Source organism: Eschscholzia californica, unplaced genomic scaffold (assembly GCF_041429995.1).
Source record: "Eschscholzia californica isolate CP2 unplaced genomic scaffold, dmEscCali1.0.p SCAF_3, whole genome shotgun sequence".
In the NCBI taxonomy this organism is placed as follows: domain Eukaryota; kingdom Viridiplantae; phylum Streptophyta; class Magnoliopsida; order Ranunculales; family Papaveraceae; genus Eschscholzia; species Eschscholzia californica.
In genome coordinates, this window is record NW_028238420.1 from 38,590,405 (window position 1) to 38,611,256 (window position 20,852).

The 20,852-nt window shown below is 35.8% G+C and overlaps 3 protein-coding genes and 1 non-coding gene across 4 annotated transcripts; 3 read left to right on the top strand and 1 right to left on the bottom strand.

Annotated features, from left to right (window-relative positions):
- Positions 1-742: 742 nt before the first annotated feature.
- LOC147550102 (Peroxidase superfamily protein) lies at positions 743-2,316 on the bottom strand. The gene is made up of 5 exons (XM_086671038.1): positions 2,154-2,316; positions 1,915-2,063; positions 1,613-1,801; positions 1,348-1,513; positions 743-1,262 (listed from the first exon to the last, which is right to left on the bottom strand). Exons 1-5 carry the CDS (start codon positions 2,224-2,226, stop codon positions 850-852), a joined length of 990 nt encoding a protein of 329 aa, XP_086527164.1. The 5' UTR covers positions 2,227-2,316; the 3' UTR covers positions 743-849.
- A 730-nt stretch (positions 2,317-3,046) lies between these two features.
- On the top strand, positions 3,047-3,118 carry TRNAP-AGG (transfer RNA proline (anticodon AGG)). The gene has a single exon. It is a non-coding gene; the product is annotated as a tRNA-Pro (tRNA).
- Positions 3,119-5,777: 2,659 nt separating this feature from the next.
- On the top strand, positions 5,778-8,336 carry LOC147550104 (tetraspanin-6-like). The gene is made up of 3 exons (XM_086671040.1): positions 5,778-6,733; positions 7,350-7,666; positions 8,006-8,336. Exons 1-3 carry the CDS (start codon positions 6,242-6,244, stop codon positions 8,043-8,045), a joined length of 849 nt encoding a protein of 282 aa, XP_086527166.1. The 5' UTR covers positions 5,778-6,241; the 3' UTR covers positions 8,046-8,336.
- Positions 8,337-13,087: 4,751 nt separating this feature from the next.
- Positions 13,088-14,335, top strand: LOC147550105 (uncharacterized). The gene is made up of 2 exons (XM_086668420.1): positions 13,088-13,634; positions 13,800-14,335. Exons 1-2 carry the CDS (start codon positions 13,088-13,090, stop codon positions 14,333-14,335), a joined length of 1,083 nt encoding a protein of 360 aa, XP_086524546.1.
- The last annotated feature ends 6,517 nt before the right edge of the window (positions 14,336-20,852 follow it).

The window sequence follows — 20,852 nt, forward strand, 5'->3', positions numbered from 1 at the left end:
CTCCCTTATATCTAGAATTCTTTGTTCTCTCCTTGTCCTCTGATCAAATCGTTGTTTTCTTGAGTTGATCGGACTTCATCGATTACTACTGCTTATCTCCTCCCGTCTTTTTTAACTTCAGTTACTCCGCGAACTTCAATTTTTTGGTCCTCTATATTATTTCATCTCCCTCTTTCTCTCTCTTAAGGGAATTTTTTTTTGAAATTAGGATTTTCATTCAAATTGTAGTGTTTGGAATAAACGGAGCCTCGAGTAGGGAATAAGTTTAAGCTTGGTCGTAAGATCGGCAGTGGATCCTTTGGAGAGATTTACCTTAAGGTCTGTTCGTGAACAGATCTGGTCTGTTCACGAACAGACCGGGCTCCGGCGAAGGTTTTCCTTCTTCGGAGTGTTAGAGAGAGAAGACGAGAGATTTTTTTCTGTTTGAAGGTCGCCTGGCGAGACGGTGAGGTGGCAGAGAGAGGTGATGAGATGGAGGAGAGAAGGTGGTGACTAGTTAACGGTGTCATAACGGTAACTGAAAAAGGGGGTCATCTGGGTATTTTCGGTAAAGTAGGGGGCTAGGCAGGAAACCGGTCTAAAAATTGGGGGCTATTAGGAAAATATCCCGATAATAAAAGAGAAAGATAGGCAACAACCCTTGACTCGAGCTGTCACAATCTTAAATCTTGGTTGCAAGTCATTAGGAGTTTCATACTCTCCCTAAAGTATATTGACCAATAGAAAAAGAAAAAGAGAGAACTTTATATAATATCAACTTGATTATTTAGCTTATTGACATAAGCAAAAGTTGGTTGGAATTATACACAAGGATATACTAATCCGGATCCCTGATAGTGATATATACTTCTATCCTGAAGCGGTATTAACAAATCGACAATCCTTTCTTATCTCTCCTTGCTCATCAATAAGAGGATTATTTTCAGATAATAAGAGAAGAGCCCTTGAGAATTGATCATGAAAGTAGCCATTATCAGATGCCATTTTCTCTATGTAAGGAGATGTATTTGGATCAGATAGAAGTTGTTGATCCACTGATAATAGTCCTTTGTGGTTTAACAAGTTCTTATAATACATATTATCGATAATCATCGGTGTGTTCCGATCATTCCTCGAATATTCTACTTCTTCAGGATCGGGTTCTGGTGATGGGCATCGGCTCCGAAGATAAGCACCATAGTCGGGGTCTAATGTTGGATCCATGTCTGGATATAGCCTATGAACAAGATTTGTACAATGAACTCGACCCACAGAGTGAGCACCTGAAATTAATTAACTTTTTTTATTTATTTAAACACGTACGCGTAATGCACAAAAATAAATAATGTAAAAGATAGAAATACGCACCCAACAAAGCAACTAATCCTTCTGCATCGATTCCAATAGATTGAAAACGCGAAAGCACAAGCGACATAGTGTCATTGTGGTTAGGAATGAAATCCTCAATGATATCGATGTTACTTTCTCTAGTATCTCTTCGCCCCGTTTTCATGCTTACATATGGTCCTCCTAACTGTATCATATCAATTCGTCACCAATCTTTAAAGTAGCATTTCATTTTTCTTATTTTTAGGGTACTTCAAATTAGAGTTTGTAAATGTTAAATACGTACCATAACAACACCATCTCTTGCAGAAAGGGCTACAATATCTGCACAAGAAACTGTAGCAGGACATTCGCTTTCGAGAGCTTCTTTGATTGTATTTACGTACTTAAAATTTCTCATTCCAAAGCTTCTCGGGGACGTCCTTTCTGATACAATACCATTTATTGATTCTAGTAGAAGCGAAGCATCACATGACTACATCAATTGCATCACAAATATCTCATTAGTCCTCCTAATCATTGCATAAAAATGACTATATCACGATTGCAAATAATGTTTTAAGGATAATCGGTAAGAAAAATATCTACCTTGACCATGCAGTCATGAAACAAATTTCTGACCCACGACACGGCAGTATTACCATGTTTTTTATACAGTTTAGTCACTTCTTCTTTTACGATCTCTTCTGCTCTTGGGCAACTTTCCGTATAATAATTTAGTCGAAGATCGCTCTCCCCTTGATCAAACAAACAATAAACTTAGTAAAAAAATTACTAACTAACAAAAAGCAACATATGTAATTTGAAGTTTGAAAACCCTAGATTACCTGCATGAAATAGCAAGAGCAACGAGAATAACAGAATTACGAATCTTGGTGAACTTGAAGAAGGCATTTCCATGGAAATCTGAGCAAGCTTGTGTGTTTGTATTTTGAAGAAAGGATGGGTGGGTATTTAAAGAAAGAAGTAAGGTGTGCGCGTGATATTCATAAATGAATGGGCGGCGCCGTTAAACATTAAATAACTATCCATTATGGGCTAATCTCAAACACGCGCGCGTGGACTTAAATTTGAGAGTGACATTATTATTAAGTGGAGCACTTATATTGAAAGGCACATCTTCTACTAGTAATATAAGTGGAGAGCTCATTAACTAGTTCATATACAGTAGTACTCTTTGATACTTGAGTCAACTAGTGTATGTATATCCGAACTATTTGGTAGACTCCATAATTGAGATAGCCAACCGATAAATTATTGATTTATCCAAACCGATAAATTATTGATAGACTAGATAATTGAGATAGCCAACCGATAAATTATTGATTTTTTGTATTATTTGTCACGTATATCTTGAACTATTTTGCAAATTAGAAAAACACATAAAATCATAATATTATAAATAAATGAAATCTGATAGGATAATTTTGTTTTTTATTTTTTGTTGAAAAGGATAATTTTGTTGTTGATTATTTGTTGTAAGAAGTGAACTCATAGACGATATGACATTATGGTTTTTAAGTTGAAGTGGTGGATGGTGGAGAGCACTATCTCAACAAATTTAAAAGTTGATTCCAATAGTTTACTCAACTAGACAAGTTGCTATTCGATTTTCCCTTTCTTTAGTTCTTTGTGTAATATAAATAGTGTGTGGGTGTGTTGGTTGAGTAAATTTAAAAGTTGATTCCAATAGTTTACAATCCCTTTTGAAAGCAGAAACGGGCATTTGGTCTAGTGGTATGATTCTCGCTTAGGGTGCGAGAGGTCCCGAGTTCAATTCTCGGAATGCCCCCTTCTTCATCATTTTTGTTATTAAGGGAAATGTTAAATGCACTCACATTCTTAGCCCATGAATGGCGAGTGCAATTAAACTTTCCCTTTTTTATTTTTGTCCATGAATGGACGAAATGGGCTTGAATTTGAATCAAGAACCCAGTAGAACTACAAGGACGGTATTCTTAGCCCAGTGGGTTAACAGAACTATAATGATCTGAAATCTCAAACTCATCCCTCTTAGTTGGTTACTGGCCGACCTTTGGTTAAAATCCTGTGGCTGCCCATTCTCCCCTAAATCCAAGAGGCTGAGGGTTTGATATCTACACACTATAGTCGTTGTTTATCTTGTAATATTTAAGTTATATATTTATTTTTTGTTTTTTGGAACAAGAAACTTTATTTCACTTATGCATTGTCATTTTGGATACAAGTTGCAATATAGTTCGGAACATTAACCCTATTCCAAACACCATAGACATTGTTGTGTATTGTTAATGCTGCTAATTCGTATTGTAAACCCTCAGGTAGTAGCAGAGCTGAACTGATCCAAAAGTAGCTTCCAGATATAGTATATTATTGAGTATCAGTCGAAATTACCAAGAGATGAGTGTCCAGGGGCGTGGGAGAGGGGGTGCGACCGGTGCGGTTGCACAGGGCCCCTCTCCATCTAAGGGTCCCGTTTTAGTTATCTCAAAGCATTTTTGATATAAAATGTAGAGCGTTGGAAACATGCAAGGAAACGTTAGTAGCTCAGATGGTTGGGAACATAATCACGCACCCGCGAGGTCTCGTGTTCGAGTCCCCTCGTACACAAGCTAAAATCATTTTTTCCACATGTTTTTATAGGATATGATACTTAAGGGCACCCAACCCAATATATATGGCCCATATTATTACATTTAACTATTCTAAAGGCATCTCCAATCTCTTTCTCTATTTGGGCTTTAATATTTTATCTAACTTTATCTCTATGAGGCTATGTTTCTCATTTCTTTTCACTCTCTACTATTGTCTTTATTTTTCTTTGTTTCTCTTTCTCTCTTTAAAATACAATAGGATTTTATGTCTTTTTCTATAATTTCTTAGGCAAAAGGTATACGTGTTGAATTGCGTTCCCCAAGTCATACTTATTTGCTATATTCTTCTTTAATTCATATAATTGCATCTTTCAAATACTCATATTGTGTTATTGGACTTATTTACGTACATTAAATATAATTTAAATATTCTTACTAGTGTTATGCAATACATTAATACTTTTACATAATGTATTTTAGTCATGATAATTTTTTCTTCAGTTAATTTTAGCTATTTACTAATATATTGCATGTAAATATTTTTCGGTTCTTACATTAGATGAAGGGCCCCGGTTTAAAGTTCGCACCGGGCCCCTAAAATCTCAGCCACGCCACTGTGAGTGTCTTCTTGGAGAAAGTAATTTATAAGTGATTATTAGTCACTTTTTATTATGATTTTCGAATAGTGTATGGTTCTTGCAAATTCCATGCCAAGCAAAATAACACTCCTCTGTCCTCTCTAATTGATTTTCCAAGTAATAAGAGTTTGATTTTCCAACGTTTGGTTCTGTAGCGCTTTATATGCTTATGCTTTTCTAATGATATATCTGTGCTATATGATGTGATCGTGATCAATAATTTGTTCCAATCCTAAATTTTGTTGGGCTATAGACGACATTCCACTTTGGCCAGAGGAGTGGAACTTAGGGTGCTTATAAGCTTTTTACCCTTCATTTGGATGGAACAAATACCTCGTCCAAGTCTTCTCTTATGTGGTCTCACTACAAGCAAAGCAGAAGAAGAGAAACAAAGACAACAAATGACTAAAAAGAAAAACAACGAAACAAACCTACAGCGCATGAACTAATAGAACATCCAAAGCAAAGAATAAATCTCGTGATAGAAGATTAAATGTTTTTTGGAGTAAGATTTTACCATTACAAGTCCAAACACCATAGGAATCTTTTTTGTGCACTTAATAAAAATATATACTCATATTTGGGGGAAAAAGTGTTTTAGGATAATAAAGTTTGATTACCTACCCACTTATTCATAAAAGCAGCATCTATGGACCCATGAATTACTTCTTGAAACACTGATCCAAAACTATTTAATAAAAAAAAAGTGGATATAATATAAACAAGTGGGAAGGATCAAAATAAGGACTTAAAACCAAGAAAGTTATCAACTTTTTAATAAATACTGAAGATATAGAAGAAAGAAGAATCCTCATATTATTCTATTCCACATTATTTATAAAGCTGATCATCTAATTGACTAAGAATAATGCTTCTCAAAAGATAGAGAAGACAATTAGATTAATTTCAACCACTACCACTATAATTTACCTTTACCTGCAAAAATTCTGGTTAGATTTACTAAAATTTCATCTAACAAAAAATCCATTTCCTATTGAGGATTGATTGATCAAACAATTTTGCTTCTAACTTTCAGATATCTAGTGGTCATAATAAAAGATATAAACGTGACATACTAATACAAACAAATACCATATCTAAAATTAAGTAAGCAACAAAAAAATTAGACTAGAATACATGGTCATTTATACTAAGATCACATTCTCATTTGCCCATATGAGATTATACGCAAACACCCTTTCTGGTTGTCGTAACACGTGTTTTTTTTTACAGGCGAGATAGAACATATTTGATTTTTAAACCTATCATCTTGGTTTAGTTGAGAAACTATGTAAAAGATAGGAACTAGAAAATAGGAGGTAAATGTGTGGGTCTTTTTCCTTACTCATCTTTTAACACCTGACTCCAAATGTATAAACATGAAAAAGTAGGGACCCTTCCCGGTTTCTCAGTGATTGATGCTTTTCAGAATCTAAAAGAAAAAAGGGGGAAGAGAGAGAAGAAGCATTAGTACTCATGCTTGCCTAATAACCCACCCATTTCATTAAAGAAAAAGATAAAGATGAGGGGAGGAGCTTAACCATGAAGGAAAGAGACTAGTTACCTATTTGTACACACTTCTAACTAGCTAGTGTGGAACTGTTAGAGGGAGAGAGATAGAGAGTGATAGAGAGGTGGTGTTAGACTATTTTGGAGAGAGAGAGAGTGATAGAGTTGTAGTGTGTGTGAGTGAAAGAGAGGAGGATGTATAGATTCAGTAACTCAGTAATAGGTTTCTTGAACTTCTTCACATTACTAGCTTCAATACCCATAATAGGAGGAGGATTATGGATGGCAAGAAGTAGTACAACTTGTGAAAGTTTTTTACAAACACCCCTTTTGGTTATTGGATTTGTTGTTCTTCTTGTTTCATTAGCTGGTTTTATTGGGGCTTGTTTCAATGTTGCTTGGGCACTTTGGGTGTATTTAGTAGTTATGTTGATTCTTATAGGTACTTTACTTTCTCTTACTGTTTTTGGGTTTATAGTGACTAGTGAAGGTGGAGGGATGCCTGTCCCTGGTAGAGCTTATAAGGAATATAAGCTTCAAGATTACTCTTCATGGCTAAAGAACAGAGTTAAAGACCCTAAGAATTGGATGAATATTAGAACTTGTATTTTGGGTTCTAATACTTGTTCCAAGTTACAGACTTGGACTCCTATTGATTATCTCAACAAGGGCATGTCACCTGTTCAGGTTCTCTCTCTCTCTCTCTCTCTCTATATATATATATATATATATATATATATATATATTAACATGTGTTCTAATGATGATTGGTGGTGTTTATGTTTCTGATTTTGGTTTAGAATCTTAATTGATTTAGTTATTGACACCCCAGAGCTTATGAAGCAATCTTTTGATATATGTGTTTGAGTGTATTTCACTAAAGTTTGTATAACATAATTTTTCATGCCTCTCCTATTGTATTTTCTCCAAATAAGTGATTTCTACCATACTCCAATACAACAAAACAAAACACAACATTTTTGTCCTCACTCAAAATGCCCTAATATACTTCATTTCATATCATATGACATTTATGTGAGTAATTTAATTTTCGTGCCCCAAACGTATTCACCCGGACATTAAAGTCACAACTTTTTTTGTCTTTTCAATTTTTATGGATCTGAACTCCACTTATCCAAACGATCGAAATTACATGATTGAATAGACACCTCTCGAGGATTAAAACTATAGCAACATAATTATTACCCTAAAAGTTTCTCTAGATCACTAGGCAAAGAAAAGTTTCAACTTTTAGGCATTTAGATATATAGAAACTTGATTTGGGTTTTGTGGGATGTTGCAGTCTGGTTGCTGCAAGCCACCAACAGCATGTGATTACACAGCAGGGACATTGGTGCCACAGGATCCAGACTGCTTTAAGTGGAATAATGCTGCACCAATATTATGTTATGAATGTGATTCTTGCAAGGCAGGTGTGCTTGAGAATGTGAAGGATGATTGGCACAAACTCTCTGTTCTTAACGTAGTTGTACTTGTCTTCCTTATTTCAATATACTCGATCGGATGTTGTGCGTTCAAGAACAGTCGGAGATCTGAAACTGATTATCCGTACGGGCTCAATCGGATGAGTAAAGCCCGTCCACGATGGGATTACTACTGGTTAGTTACTTGAACTATATCTCTTTACTTTGTTTCAATTTGTATTCCACTTCTTTTGTACTAGACTACTTATGGACGGTGTAACAATCTAGGGTTTAGGTATACCGTCATTATTGTCAGAGAAAACGTATGTTTTGACCATTTCGGATCCTAACTAGAAAATATTGAGACATAAGAAAAAGGCGAGAAAGAAATCATAACCGAAAATAACAACTCTAACTATGCTTTTACAAATCAATAACAATAACAATAACAAACACACGCACGCATGCACATACATATATAAAACTAGAAAAATGTTAATATATGATGCTAAAATAGACTTTATTTTTCACTCAGGTGGAGATGGTGGAATGATAGAAGAGACCAGCTTTATTAACTCAATGTGATCTATCTTTGTGCAAAATGGAACTCAAGAAATGGAAGTACTATTATTATAGTGCACTTTCACTATGTGAAATTTGATGGTTATGTATTGAAGAGAGCCATTACTAGAGAGACAAGACAAAAACTTGTTTAGTTGTAAAGAATGCAGTGTTAAGCTTTATCTTTAAAGTTCAAGCTAAGGGGTGGGTTTAAAGTTCAAGCTAAGGGGTGGGTCTAGTCCTGAAAATTAGTGGAAGTTTGTAATGCAAAAAAATTGGTGTACATTTTTAGTAATATATAATGGTAAGATCATCTTTAACAAAAAAAAATAATGATAAGATCAAGATAATATTATTTGTGCTTTTGAAATTTTAGATGTATGTTAGGATGACACCCTACGTACACCTTATAAGTGTAGTTCACAGGAAAATGACTTTACCGTTAATTTCCTAACGAATACGCTTATTTTTGGTAATAGTAATAAGTGATATGTGTATAGGCTTTTTTTTGCAACAATTATGCTTCTCTTTTAATGTGGAAGGCCGAAGGTATTAAGACCTAAGTCTATGATGATTTTTAAGATGCAAAAGAACATGAGAAATGCAAATGCTACTTTTATATGTTGTTTTACAATCTTCTTCACATCGTGTTTTCTTGATGTTGTTAGATGTTATTCTTCATTTTTTCCTTCTGCGGTAGAGGGTGGTTTTCCAAAGAAATGGGGAAACATTTATAGGGTACTTGGGAGAAGGGGCATCTATTTCCCAAAAAGTCGGGTATCTGAAAGGTATTTGTTTAGGTGCCCCACTTGTAGAGGAAAATTTTAAATGCACTCTGTCATATTTGTTATACACTCAAATCTAAGGTATTTTCATATTCATAATAGTAAATAATACTATATACTAATAGCCTCTGATTTAGTCGGTCTTTAGGATCTTATTCTTTTGGTTGGTCTTCAGGACATAAAAAAAACAAACCTGTTTCTCACAATCTCTTCTCAATCTCTTCAACACAAACTATCAATGGAACCGAATGATGAAGAATTTCTGGCTCAATTAGCTGCCTTATCAACGGATGAACCAGCTATCAAAGTTATCGAAAGTAATCGTGATGAGATAGAGACTTTTGATTACAAGCGACACTGCGTTATCAAGATTCTCTCATACAAGTCTTTTTCCCTTGATCTCCTATACAAAAGGCTCAAAGACATATGGAACCTACCTTTCCCATATGTGTTCAGTGATCTAACAGACAACATTTTTCTAGCAAAATTCGGTACTACGGGCGAAGCTGAGTATGTAACGTCTAAGGCCCCATGGGTCATCAAAGAGGACATCTTTCTGGTGGAACAATGTCAACCAGATAAATCACCGTTGGAGCATGAATTCGATAAAGCTTGGTTTACTGTCCAATTCCATGATCTACCTTACCATCTGTTAAATGCAAACACAATAAACTTATTGGCACAAGGGATTGGCTCTCATGTTCGGGTGACACAAGCTGAGGCTGCAAAATGGACATCTTATGCACGAACAAAGATCGAGGTCTCAATCCAACAACCACTGCCTCAATCTGTGTACCTACAAATAGTGGGTGGTGTTGCAAAGAAGATAAATTTGAGGTTCGAGAAACTAGGGAGATTCTGCAATTTCTGTGGGTTCTTAGGGCATTCCATTGGATTTTGCCAACGGAGTCTAAAATTATTGGACTTCATGGCGGAGACAGACTCTCCGGCAAGGAAAGAGGCCATTATGTGCAAAGCAAAGGCAAAATACTCTGAACTATTCAAAGTTCCTCAAGCATGGGAAGTGATGGCAAGGAAAAAGATGGACAGGGAGCTTCAACATCAAAAGTGGTCGGAGTACGACCTACCGGAGATGATGACGGCGCCGGACAGTGGCCAGGGAGACACTTCAGCTAACCGTAATGGCCACAATAATGACACGATTAATCTCGAAATTAATTCCCAAGATCATGCAATTGCGAGTGGGTCCATTAATGCTATGGAGGAGTTACGTTTGCGGAAGGGATCGGACTCGACACAAATAAATCATAATAACTCAGCACCATGCACGTCAACTCCATTAATTAGGAGGTTCAAAAACCGTAACCAAGGCAGGTCAACAGTACCAATTAATGAGGAGGCACCATCACAAACAACTCATATGGAAGAAGATCAAAGGGGACTAGCAAGGGCCAATCTCAAGAGACAGGCCAGAGCTCAAACAGGAGTGGAATTCCAATCCACAAAAATCTCTAAAAACAACGCACTTGATGCTAAAGAACATGAAAGGGTCGTGGCGGCTGCTCCCAAAGAGCCGCAAGGACAATGTTAGTACTATCTTGGAACTGTCAAGGATTGGGGAACTCCTTGACGACTCATATGTTACATCAGTTCCTCCGGTCAGTTAAACCTAATTTACTGTTTCTGGCTGAAACAAGACTACATGGTAATGAGAGAAACCTGAATCTCGAAAGTTTTCAACTACGAAATAGAGTGGTGGTATCGGCAATAGGAAGAAGTGGGGGCCTTGCGGTTTTTTGGACGGATGATGTGAGAGTGGAATTTGTGAGTCAGAGTTCAAATCTGATTCATATGAAAATGTTGAATCGGGAAGGGGAACATGAGTGGGATCTCTTATGCACATATGGGCCACCCCGAAAAGAAAATAGAAGAAGTTTCTGGGAAGGAATCCAAAATACCTTGCAAAATCTAACCGTTCCTTTCTGTTGCATAGGGGACCTGAATACAATTAAGTCCCACTCGGAGAAATTCGGGGGCAATTTCTCTTCTCCTTTCGTTGAACATTTCAACACTTTCATGAGCAACTCGGGTCTGGTGGACCTTGGTTTCAATGGACCCGCATACACATGGTCAAATAATATAAGTAATGGTGCATTGATCCGAGAAAGGCTGGATAGGTGTTAGCGTCGGTCAATTGGCTGAATATTTTTCCCAATGCGGGAGTGTTCCACCTACCTCGATACAACAGCGATCATTGTCCCATTTTATTGAAAACAGAGATCCATGGGTCAACTATCAGAGCAGAGTCAAAGTTTGAAACTTTTTGGACAAAGCATCAGGATTACAAGGAAAAATTGAAACTTCTGTGGCAACGGGAGGACGACTCCATATCTGAAAGACTGAAAGGGGTAAAGGAGGAACTTCGACAATGGGGAAGGGACTGTTTCGGTAACCTGGACAGAAGGCTTTCCATTTTACGGAGCCGTCTAAAAAACGTCCAATCTCAACTTATTACTGATTGGAGTCTGCAACAAGAATAAAAAATACAGGAAGATTTATTACATCTTGAGGAGGTTCAACGAACAAGAATGGAACAAAGAACGCGACAATTATGGGCCTTAAATGGGGATAGAAACACAAAAGCGTTCCATGTTTCAGTATCAAACAGAAGAAGAAAGAACCATATTCAATATCTGATTAAACCGGACGGCACAAGAGCTACATCAGAGATGGAAATAGCTGAGACCTTGGTAGCTCACTTGCAGAACTTGTTCGTGGCAGACGAGGTAAGTAACCCTCCACCAGAGGTATTAACGAATTATAAGCAATTTCCGACTGATAGTCTACTGTCCATTTCGAGAATCCCTTCTGCCGAGGAAATTCAAGAGGTGGTGTTTAAAATGGGGGCTTTAAAGAGCCCTGGACCTGATGGTTTTCCATGTGTGTTTTACCAGAATGGCTGGAGTATAGTGGGCCCGGATATCGTTAAATTCATACAACACACGTTTCAGATGGGTGCTTTCCCAGAGGAGGTAAATGAAACCAACCTAGTACTTATCCCGAAGAAGGATCATCCCTCGAAGGCTGCCGACTATCGCCCGATTGCTTTATGTAATACCCTCTACAAGTTCATCACAAAGATCATTGCAAATAGACTGAGGCCGATTCTGGAACAATGTGTAAGTTGGAACCAAAACGCGTTTGTTCCTAACAGACAAATCATTGATAATATTGTGATTGTTCAGGAATCGATCCACTCTATGAAAGCATCTAAAGCAAGGAATGGAGCGTTCATGCTAAAATTGGATATGGAGAAAGCATATGATAGGGTGGATTGGGGTTTTCTCAAATTAGTTTTGGTCACCTTAGGCATTTCGGGGAAACTGTTGGATTTAATTATGTGTTGTGTAACAACTCCAACTTTCAGTGTTCTGGTGAATGGAAAGAAACATGGAAACTTTAGGACGTCCAGGGGACTCAGACAAGGGTGTCCCCTATCGCCTTACCTTTTCATTCTGGTCTCACAGGCTTTATCGATTCTTATCAATCAGTTCGAGAGGGATTCTTTATTTGACGGCTACAGAGTCAACAGGAAAGCCCCCGGGGTATCCCATCTACTTTTTGCGAATGACTTAATCATAATGGGCGACGCAACAATCAAAAATCTTCAGGCAATACAACTGATTATGGAAAGCTACACGGGGTTCTCTGGCCAGGCAGTTAATTTCTCAAAATCTTCTTTATTTTTTAGCAAAGGGACGGATATGGCCTTGAAAAATCTTTTTGTCTCGACGCTCAATGCCCCAGATATGCAAGATTCTGAGATATACTTGGGCTCTTTGATTCTTAAACCGAATTCAAGAATCCAATCACACAACTTCCTAGTGGAGAAATTCAAAAGCGGGCGGGCTGGAAAAGAAAATTTATCTCACAGGCAGGCCGTACAAACCTTATCAAGTCAGTCCTCAGCCCTATATGCACATATTTTATGGGGTTCTCCTTGTTACCTCATGGAGTCATAAACAAACTCGAGAGATTACAGAGGAATTTTTGGTGGAATCATGAAGAAGGTGAACGTAAGATGCATTTCCTACAATGGGAGCTTTTACAACGACCAAAACAATTGGGGGGGACTGAGAATTAGGCCTCTAGCTAGGGTCAATCAGTCCTTGGTGGCTAAATTAGCCTGGAGACTGTTGGTCAACCCTACGTCTACTTGGTCTAAAATTATTATTGCTAAATATTATACCACAGATACATTCTGGAAAGAAAAAAAGAAAGAAAATTCGACGGCGTTGTGGAATTCCTTAATGGAAGTGAAGAATGACCTCCAAAAGAAATGTTGCTGGCAAGTTGGGGATGGGTCAACCATTAAGATAACTGAGGATCCATGGGTTCCGGATCTTCCTGACTTCAAACCAAGGTGTATTGTACCATTACCTGCAAACATATACTGGGCTGCAGACCTAATTGATCATGATCTTATGCAGTGGAAAACAAATATCCTAAATCAATTCTTTGATGCAGAGTCTATTAGTGCTATTACTCAAATTGGCCTTTCGGTCTTGATCCCAATTGATAGACTGGTTTGGACCCCCACGGTCAGAGGTGAGTTCACAACAAAGTCATACTTTACAGAGATAACTCCAACACATCACAATCCAAGAACAGGGGTTGATTTTCCGTGGGCCAAAATGTGGAAGTTACCTTCGGTGGAACAAAAAATTATTCATTTCATATGGAAATTAGTTAACAATGGCCTACCTGTGCTTAACAATATTGCTAGAGGAAGTCAGCAAGTGTCAACAGAGTGTGTTATGTGCAACCATGGAGTGGAATTGACCAACCATCTATTCGGTGAATGCCAGATATTTAGACAACTATGGACCCTGGCTCAAACCCACGAAACTCTTCCACATGAAGAAGATCCAGAAAAATTGATCACATAACTGATTATGCAAAGTAAGAAGAATCAAAGTAAAGTAAGTTTCTATTTTTACCTTTTATGGAGCTTTTGGAAAGAAAGGAACAATATCATCTTCAACAGATCAAAGCCTAATCTCAAGAGTATCCTGACCAAAGCTCTAGCACTTTGTCATCATCAAAATGGAGAACAAGAAATCACAAGTGTAACAGAAAATCTATATTGGTCTCAACCCCCGGAAGATACTATTAAAGCCAACTTCGACGGTTCTTTTGGACCAAGAGGAGCTTCCATCGGGGTATTATTCAGAAATAGGGAGGGGGAAATCATCTTTCAGGAAGGTCGTACTACAAACCCTAAATCGCCTTTGGAAAGTGAAGCTCGGGCTCTCTTGATCGCTACGCAAATGGCGGTTGCCCTAGGGTTTAGAAAAGTGATTTTTGAAGGAGATTCAAGGGTCATTATACAGGCTGCATCCAACGGTGATAATGCCACCTCGTGGAAGATACATACATGCATGACCGAGATCAAGGAAAACGTGGCCTCCTTAGAATCGTTTGAATTCATGTGGGTAAGCCGGGTGGCGAACTCGCATGCCCATAACCTGGCCCAATCAGTGTTGGACCCTCCCTAGTTTTAGTATTTTCACTTTAGTCCCTACAAATTGAAATGTTGAGGGAAGTCGAGTGCATGTTTTTGCTTCATTGTATGTTTTCAGTAGCCATTAGGCTTTTAATGAAGTTAAAATTTCCAAAAAAAAAAAAATGTAAGGTATTTTTAGTTTTTTTTTCTTTTTGTTCCAAGAGGTATTTTAAGTACAAGAATAAGTGAGTGTGACGGGTAATACTAAGTTTTTTTTGTTGAACTGACGGGTAATACTAAGTGAACATAAAAATTTCCGTCCCAAACACATTTGTCATGCCTATTAGGCCATACCTAAGCATAGTGGGATCTATGGGGTTCCCCTTTGTTCATATTTCAGATACAACGCAAATATATAGATACCATTTGATTTGATTTGCTAAGTCTCTCCCCCTGTGTTAAAAAACAACTGTAATTTTTATTGATAAACTGAATCAATTATAAACAACTAGTAAATTATAAACAACTGTAATCTTTTTGTTCACAAAAAAAATCAATTATAAACAACTAGTAAATTCTATTTAGATCAAAATCGAATTAACAACTTTCAAAATAAATAAAATACCAAAATCTGAAGAGAAATGTTATATACATTTATCGTTTTTACCTGCGACACTCACATCTCCTTTGACTAGAACAAAAATTACCTTAGATGTGACTGTATATAACAAAAATTTGGAGTGCAATTAAAATTTCCCAAATCTGAAACCTAGATTCTTAAAAATTTTAAACCACCTATGGCTGTGGTTATAATTCTATACTAATCCAAAAATATTAAACTATTAAAAAGAATTAGATTTGAAGTTATATAAGATTCTCAAAATATCTTTTCATAGTCGGTCTGCAATACAATTTTAAAAGCATTATAGACATATACGTTTTTAAAACGTATGGTCAAAGTCCACTGAAGAGCAATTTCATCAAGTAGGAAAAGGGACATGAAGTTTGTGGTCCCATTGATTGTAGAGTTCAACTTCCAGACATTAAGAGTTGGAAAAGCTCTTGTGACCGTGTCACACTCGGGTACATCCCTGTATGATCTATCAAAAATGATGCTATGTGCGGCCACTCTTCCGGCTAAATTCCGACCGGGTGATGTGGTCGGGCTAGATTTAGATAGAAAGAGTGAAAAACTCTCTCTATATCCGGACCGGCCATGTCACCTCGTCGGGATTCAACCTGGAGAGTGGTCGGGCATCGCATCAGCTCTCATGATCTATTATTGGTGTAAGACCAAAGAAATGAGTCTTATCGTACTCCCAATATTAATTCATCAAAAAAAAATGAACCCAATATTAACCTCCACAGAAAAACCTAAAATCTTGCAACTCTTGCGTTCACCAAACAAAATATTTAACAATACACTATGTTTTGAGACTCACCAAACAAATTGTTTTTTCATGATACCATTATAATCTGTTTCAAAAAAAAATGATATCATTACCTTACTGCATTATACAAAGCGTAAATAACTCTACGCCTTCTACTGTTTAATTTAACAACTTAGTATGTATTTGAATGAGAAAATATCACCGATGTTTTTTTAGAAATCGACTACAATCTACGTTAGTCGTTACAACGCATTGATACATCCTGAAGATATAATAAGCACAATAACCGCATAAGTTAAACAATTAATGAAAAAGGCTATAAACCCAACAACATGAAAGAGGCCTAAAGCCTGACAAATTTATTACATTATTTATACTTTGAGGTAATTACTAGAAAGGTCAAAATAATATTGAAAATGAGTAGAAAAGTACTAAACATTTGAAAATTATTATTCAGGTCAAAAAGTGTGCAAATACTAAAATACCCTTTTTTGTCATTTTGTGTAACTAAATTCTTTTATTTTTCTTTAAATTTTAAATCGATATAACTTTTGTTTGAGATGTCGGATTTCTATAAAAATTATATATTTAGAAATGATTTTTCATTAGCTTTCTAACAAGATCCACTTTCAATATTTTTTTTTCAAAAAAAAAAACCCAGAAAAAAACGGCGTTTTTTCCCTTTACGTTTTTCTGCAAATGTGTTTGCAACGATCTGTTATGCAAACGTGTTTGCAACGATCTGTTATGCAAACGTGTTTGCAACAATCTGACAACAATCTGTTATGCAAACGTGTTTGCAACAATCTGTTATGCAAACGTGTTTGCAACAATCTGTTATGCAAACGTGTTTGCAACAATCTGTTATGCAAACGTGTTTGCAACAATCTGTTATGCAAACGTGTTTGCAACAATCTGTTATGCAAACGTGTTTGCAACAATCTGTTATGCAAACGTGTTTGCAACAATCTGTTATGCAAACGTGTGTTTGCATAATGTAAACTGCAAACGTGTGTTTGCATATGGGTTATTTCAGATGTTTCAACTCTGCAAACATGTATTTGCATATGGGTTATTTCTGCTGTTTCTTCCTCGAGTTGATGGAAATGTATAGTAGCCAGATGACACGTCATCCCAAAGCTAAAGAAGTATCTCATTACAAAATATTTTAAAGTCACTGCCAATTTTCACAAAATCTTACTTTTACACCATTCCATCTGTGCCCAAAACAATGTGATATCAAAAATTTAAACAGTTACACCTCTCTCTCTCTCCTTGCTTCTCTGCAAAATAAGCTATCCAAGATATCACTCCTACCTGTTTCATAATTCTGTATAACTTGAAGAAATTCTAGTGATTGAGTAGATAGGAAAAAAGAAAATTTGTAATTTTTTTAGTGTTATGATTCTTGACGATACTAACTCCGGAAAATAGAAGAGAATTTGAATTTGTTAAATCAAATATACTATTCATTCAAAACTAGGTCAATGAATGAACCAAACGTTTCATTAAATGCATTTTGAAGTTCTAGTAACAATTCAGAGCTCAATTTAACAAGAAACTACTTGCACTGAAGAAGATTGATCAGATTTTCTAATTTCATTCAAAACACAGAAACATATCACACTAAATCAGATTGATGTTTTAAATTCCATAACTTAACTCAAAGATGAACAATTCTATAATCTAATTTTTCACTACAACTTAAGAAACCAAGAAATACATCAACTAGCAGAACTGATTATTCTAATTCTCAACTACTTATCTCTATCAAACTTAATCATTAACAGAATAACAACTTCAATTCCTTAAGCAAAACCACATTTCTTATACATGCAAGAATTATACCGCCATTAAAGTAGCTCAACTACTCAAATACAAAATTTCCAAACATTTTACTGACCTGAACTAGTGAACACAAAATTCACTTCATTGAGGAATTTCTTCAACTACCTTATGCTACATTGTTCGCTTTTCCTCAATTAGACCTGAAACCTAGCCTTAAGATACTAAACTATTGAGCTCAAAATGTCCCACAAAAATCATCAATTTTAGTTCCTCGAAAATGAGAAATACAAAACAAATAACATGGAAGTGTAATCAAATAGAGATGTTTATTAAGAGAAAGAGAGAGAGACAGAAAAATGAAAAAGGACCTTCAAAGGAACTCCAATTTGAGGAGCAGCAAGACCACAACATCAAGGGCTTCTCTCATAACTTTAAGCATATTATCAATAATTCTCTCAATCTTCTCTCATTACTTTGTATTTGATTCCTTTTAGTATTGATACGAAGATCTTCGAATCAAGCCATGAACTTCATATCCTTTCTCGAGGGAGAACTCAGTTAGATATAAACCATCTTGACCGGTCATTTAGGTGATCAAAGCTATCATCCTCCGGGGATTTGTGGATTCTCAGTTTAGTTGCAGAGACGTCATGATTGTTCTTCGCTGAAAAATTCTAGAGAGAGATTGAAAAGTAGAGGAAGAGACTTCATGGGCAGTTCGGGAATAAAAAAGTTCTAAAACGACCTAAAAGATAATTATACATATTATTTCAAACTTTAAGAACAATTACACATATTATAATTACACTCTTCACTTATTTGAAAATTATAAGTGATTTTTTACTCATTATATAAAATATTTTGACCCAAACAGTCGTTTCCTATTATACTTTTAATAACCCAAGTTCAATAAACCACGAATTCCACCTCCTCTAGGAATCGAACCTGAGACTTTCAGAATTTTGGAGTTTATGTCAATACTTTCAACTATTTAAAAAAGTTGACTTATTACTTATTTTTCCAAAAACTTTGATCTTAAATCCATTATAATCTTTTTAGGCATATAGCCCACAGACCCATTAAGGCCCTTATTTTTATGTTAGACCAAAAAACACTTTATTATATCAAACCATTTTAATTCCTACCCTTATGGTTTTTGAGAATTGAGTACGATCTACGATAGTTATTATAATGTCATTGATACCTCAAAGATGTGATAAGCACGATAACCGCCTAATTTAATTTCGTACGAGAACGGAACTAAAACCCAACTAAATCATGGCCTAAATCAACAATACTATTTGTACCTTATAACTCAAATTTATTAAACCAAAAAATCAACCTCCTTCGAGAATCGAACCTGAAACTTCCAGAATTTTAAAATTTATGTTAACATTATAGACTTCTTGAGCTACCAAATGTTGACTTAGACCTATGTTATATAACTATCAGTTAATACCATCTTACGGTTATAAACTTTGTAAGTCAAGTTACTTATAGGGTCTTTCAACCAAAAAAAAAAAAGAAAAGTAATTTATAGGGTTGACTTAGTTATTCCTGTTTGGCAACTCCAAGCAATTAAAGCACATATAAGAACACACAACAAATGGCTGCCGTAATATAGCTTACATTTACAAACAAAAAATTGCCAACATGTTTGTTACAAAGAAATGTTATATAATAAAACAGTTCAGTTGACGGGAGAGATCAAGTCAGACTATCCTTTTAGATCAGATCCAGCCGACTAGGATATCTTAAAAAATTATCTTTTGAATAGTTATACTAACAATTACAGGATAATTTAGTTTTTATTCCCCATATTTTTTCTTAAGAGAAAAAAAAGGAGGTAGTTTAAATTCAATTTCTTTTTTTTTGTAATCACGTCTTAAACGATCACCTCAACCACTTATATTCTGTATCATCTTTTTTTCGAGAAAAAAAAAATTTAACCATAATTGTCATCATCTTCTTCTTTAGTGGTAAATCAAAATCAAATATGATTTTTCGAGGTTAGTCAAGAAGCAGTGGCGGATTCATGTATGGCTTAGGGGGTCTATAGATCCCCTTCAACTTTTACGATTTAGTACACGATATTTGAAAAGAAAAAAGAAAAACACTCTGAACAGGTTACATCGTTGTAGGTTGCTTCTAACAACAGTACCCGCTGCTAGCAATGGTTGAACGGTGGTGTAACTAATCTTGTGCTCGCGGGTTCGAGTCTGCCTTCACATATTTTTTTTTCTTTATTCAGTTAAAACTCTGCAGCAAAAACATAGTGTATTCTGTGTTACCTTAACATAACTTGAAACTTGGTAGATTGGTTCGAGCTCAAGAATATTTTAGGAGGGACTAAGAATGTTGCGGGTTCGAATTCTACAACCACTTTTTGTGGTGTTAGTTTAGGTTTTTAGTGTTTCTAAAATTCACTGAGTTTCCCTAGCCAATTTTAGGATTTTCTAATTTACTTTGAATTGATTTCTAAGTTTATAAAGACTATTATCAATTCTTCATCATTATCGAGTTGAGTTACATTTTGCACTATTATATATATGCAACTTCAGGAACTGAATGCACGTTTCACTGAATCCAACACAGAGTTGTTCTTGTGCATTGCTTCTTTAAGTCCATCTAATTCATTCTCATTTTTGACAAGAACAAATTGATCCTTCTTGCTGAATTTTATCCAAACGATTTTAATTCATTTGACATCATGCGACTTGGTGATCAACTTGAAAATTACATTGTTGATATACGTTCTAATAACGATTTCTCCAAGTTAGATGGAATCGGTGACCTTGCTAAAAAAATGGTAGACACGGGAAAACATGAAGTATATAAATTAGTCTAATTGCTTTTGAATTTGGTACTGGTGTTACCTGTGGCAACTGTTACAGCTTAGAGATCATTATCAACCATGAACATTATTAAAAGTCAATTGTGCAATCGGAGGAGTGACTAATGGTTGAGTGGTAATATGTTTGTCTACATTGAAATATATCTATAGAGATCGATAACGAGATAATTATGAAGAACTTCCAACCGATGAAAACTCGTAAAGGTTAATTATGGATGTATATAAAAGTATGAAACATGTATAAAATATTAAGTGTTTGAATCTCTTGGTATCAATTACTTGTGGTTATTAATTTTATCAATAAAGTACTATTATTTGCTTAAATTTATGTGACCGTGATTTTGGAAGGGGCATAGTAATTTTTTAGACCCCTCTCAAAGTAAATCCTGGATACGCCACTGCAAGAAGGGTCTGCCGCGTCATACGAACGCGGCAGAAACCTGGTAAAACAAAATGGTTATTCTGCCCTAATACAATAGCTATTGGATCAATGTTCAGATGTAGATCTGACATCAAACTAGTTCATAATTTACTTT